The 3,847-nt window shown below is 52.6% G+C and overlaps 1 protein-coding gene across 1 annotated transcript in view; it reads right to left on the bottom strand.

Moving 5' to 3' along the window:
* The window catches only part of LOC104522763 (A disintegrin and metalloproteinase with thrombospondin motifs 7), a gene marked incomplete at both ends in the record, with an annotated part of 10,129 nt that overhangs the window by 5,845 nt on the left and 437 nt on the right, over window positions 1-3,847 (bottom strand). The window contains 2 exons of the mRNA XM_010165136.1: window positions 439-446; window positions 522-693. Of these exons, the coding sequence (XP_010163438.1) occupies window positions 439-446; window positions 522-693 (180 nt within the window). The remainder of the gene's footprint in view (window positions 1-438; window positions 447-521; window positions 694-3,847) is intronic.

Below are 3,847 nucleotides of genomic sequence, written 5' to 3'. Positions count from 1 at the left end.
AAGAGTGTTTTATCCCCCAGCCTGAAAAATCCCAAGTATCTGGATAATTTGATGAATTGCTAATACCACGGTGACAGTTTAATCGCAACAAGCTTCCTTGGAGCTTGTTTCCATTGTGTCCTTTGCTGCTAAGCTTCCAGGCGGGACGTGAAGGTACTGCAGAGAGGATGGGTGCCGAGGGCTCCCGGGATCCCAGTGTTGTAAATATTTCCATAAAATAATCAAGATTTGATCATAGAGAAGAAAGAGTCAAGTTTGATTAAGGTTTGATTCAGAAGGAGCAAAATAGTAAAGTGGAATGTAGGAGTTCAGATTAAGTCTGAAACAGGTAAACCAGAGAAGCAATTGTTGGGTTGGAAATAAGTAACCACAGAAACCTCCCTAGGAAATTATGGGATTTTCTATGTTTTCAGAAAAAAGAATCACAGAGGGTTGCACTGGAGCAACTGACAGAACTGAAGATACCAGTCCCGGGGTGATCTATGGGCTCATCACAAAATGCAGGAGAAAGGGGACCATACCTTCCACGCCACAGGTTTCTCTTGGAGCTGGTGACCTCCTGCCTTGCTCTGCCCCAAGCCCGGGCGCCTGGCGCTTGTATATCCTGTGGGGCTGAGCTGCTCCGTCCTCCCGAAAGCTGGTGGACACTGGTTCGATGAAATAGTCCTCGTTCATGAGCCGAAACACACCTTTCTGGCAGGGAGAGACAAAGTTGTCACCATGAAAGACAAAACTGTCACCGTGAAGCCATCTGCACCTAGTACAGACTCACACTGAAGAGCCTTGGGAAAGGGTTTGCAACATTTCCCAAGAAGAAACAGTTCTTCTCTGAAGAAACCAGTTTTATGGATATTTTAGAGCTCTAAACTCCCAGACAGAAAAGAATAAGCCAGCATGGAGTGATCATTAAGAAAGTAGAAAGCTAAAGAGATCCCATCTCAAAGTGCAGATGGGTGGTGAACCCAATGGTGTCTGACACTGAGGAGCTCAGGGACCGCAGAGATGCTGGGACAGAGACGTGCCTTCTCCAGAGAACCAGAGCACACCAGGAACAGGCACACACACAGTCTCAGACTGTGCTCCCACCACCCCTCTCTGACCTTCCTGGAGATGCTCTGGGGAGTCCAGGCAGACAGCACAGCAGACGGTTCTGACCACGGCACAGCAGCAGTGTTTTGTGTAAGCATTGCACAAACGGAGGTGTTTTCCCGAGGATATCCTCGGCAGACCCAGCCAGCTGCTGCTGGCCTTTCACATTGCCTAAGCACCACCATTGTCAACCATCAGGTCACAGATTTCCTGCAGTCAAAGACCAGAAAATCTCCAGGGAAGAAGAAGAGGAACCTGCAGGAGCACTTCACCATGGCAGGAACTCCAATTAAAGACAGTCAGTCCCAGGACAAGGAGCGTGGCCCCACCATGCAGCAATGGGAGGATGTTATTGGCATCTCTCCTTAGCAGGAAAGGACACCCTAAAATTTTCTTTGGTTAATTACAACTCCCCCAACCTTGGCCCAGCTCCAACACATCGTTATGGACGCACCTGGGATCTCCAGCCTCCACACTGCATCTCAGCTGCATGGGCAGCTCTTTGGATGGGAGCTTCATCCTGAGGAATGGGAGCTCCCACGGGACTCTGCAGCCTCATTTGGCCAGGCAAGGTGCTGCCATTGTCAACATACCCTGTGCCACAGGACAGCTCCATCTGCTCTTGGTTGCTTCAGAGAAGCCCTATGGTGTCTGGAGCAGGCTGAGGTGTCCTACACTTCCTTGGAAGCCCGTTCATGCTCAGCTTTGCTTACCATGCTTTTGCTCTGACAGGTTCGTTACTTTCATGCCCCAGGACAGGGGCAAAGAGAGAAGATCAAAACATGCCTCTACAACTGCTTCCAATGTTTCCAAGACACAACAGGACTGAGCCTACTAGCGATGCTTTCTCAGTGCTCACGCGGTGCTGGGGAGAGAGAACGGCTTCCTCGCTAATTAACTCCTTGCAGATGTAAAATAACAAGGAGGAAACACCATGGGGATGGGGAAGGAAGGGAAGGAGACCACAGATCTGATTCCTTCTCTGTTTCCTGATGCAGGTTATTCTGAGCCAGGAAGGGAATTCAGCTGGAATCTGCCCAGGGGCCGCGTTTTGTCATCGCACAGATCACCCAGAGAAGCTGTGGATGCTCCTCCCTGGAAGTGTTCAAGGTCAGGTTGGACACTTGTGCTCCAGACCCTTCCCCAGCTCTGTTGCCCTTCTCTGGACACGCTCCAGCACCTCCATGTCCTTCTTGGAGTCAGGGGCCCAACACTGAACCCAGCACTCGAGCTGCAGCCTCACCAGTGCTGAGGTGCCACCTTGATCCCCCTGGAGCCAGGGGTGCTGCATGAAGTGCAGGGTGCCCAACACCTTCAGCTGCTGTTAAATTTAGTAGGAAAAGAGCAACCAACAACTTCATGGATGTGCTCAGCTCCTGTCCTGCCATTCCTGCCCTGCCATCAGCCATGGCAAGAAGGTCTGAGCTCTCTTCTTGCAGCTTCAGGTGACACAGAGGCAGGAGCCAAGCCCCTTGCCACACGCTGTGCTCCCTCTGCTCTCCCTGAGACCCAGCACCACTCCCGTGCCCCTCCAGACAAAGCTCAGGGACCTGGGTGGCCTCTGCAGATGTTCCATGTAAAAGCCACCGGGCTGGCTCAGTGTACAGCACCCGCTGCCTTTATTTAAACACAGGGGGCTTAAAAACCAAACAGCCCCCAGCCCAACGAAGCCACCTGCACAGCCAGCAGAACCACGATCCAACAGTCATCGTCCCTCCAAATGCAGAGACCCCGGGAGCGAGCACTGCTGGTGATCCATCCCTCCCTCCGTGCTGGGACACAAGGGGTTTCCCACGGTGAAGGAGAACCCCCCCTACACCCACCACCTCCATCATCCCCCTGCTTGGGAACGGGGGTCTACACCCTCTCCCAGAGGAGGGGCAGGCACTGATCTCTTCTCTCTGGCCACCAACGAATGCCAGGAGCAGAGGGAATGGCAGGAAGATGTGGCAGGGGAGGGTGAGGGTGGCCATGAGGAAAAGGTTCTTCAGGCACCCAGAGGGTGGTGGAGCACTGGAACAGGCTCCCCAGGGAGGTGCTCATGGCACCAAGCCTGACAAGATTCCAGCAGCATTTGGCCAAGGCCCTCAGGGACATGGTGTGAATGTTGGGCTTGTCCTGTGCAGGGACAGGAGCTGGACTCCATCATCCTGGTGGGTCCCTTCCAACTCACAACAGTCCATGATTTGATGATCATGGGAACTCCCAGGTCCCATGGTAACTGTTCTGCAAACCCCCAGGAGGTTTTAAAGCCCGCGGGGAGCCAGTGTCCGCGCTCGCTGGGTGCCAGCTCACGGGGATACGGACATTTATTCTGAAGTCAGGAATCTGCCCAGCGCCAACACGAGGGTCTCATTTGTGAAAGGGACTTTGGTTTTCAGCAAAATTTACACTCTTACAGGTCACTAGCGCCTTCGAAAATATCTGCAGAGGAACAAGGCAGGGGAGGTGTTCCCAAAACAAAGAGGTTTCACTATCCACGAGCTGCGGTATCACAAATTCCTCCAAATTCCCCCAAAACAAGGTTTCAAACTCCCCGTTTTCAAATGGGTTTCTCGTAATCCTACGCTTACACACTTGACAGCAAAGGTGAGATGAGAATTGGGACTTTGGGACTTTGGACACCAAGAAGTAACTACAGCCCCGGAGAGTCCCCAAAGCACTGGAATCCACGGGAAATTCACAGTCAGCTCATCCACAGCCGCGTGAAACTGCCAGGGTGAGATCCTGCCCCTGGCAGGAGGGGTTTTGCTATCGC

Source organism: Antrostomus carolinensis, unplaced genomic scaffold (assembly GCF_000700745.2).
Source record: "Antrostomus carolinensis isolate BGI_N321 unplaced genomic scaffold, ASM70074v2 scaffold29663, whole genome shotgun sequence".
Taxonomy (NCBI): Eukaryota; Metazoa; Chordata; class Aves; order Caprimulgiformes; family Caprimulgidae; genus Antrostomus; species Antrostomus carolinensis.
The sequence above is the reverse complement of the archived record's forward strand: the minus strand, read 5'-3'. Positions and strand labels throughout refer to the sequence as shown.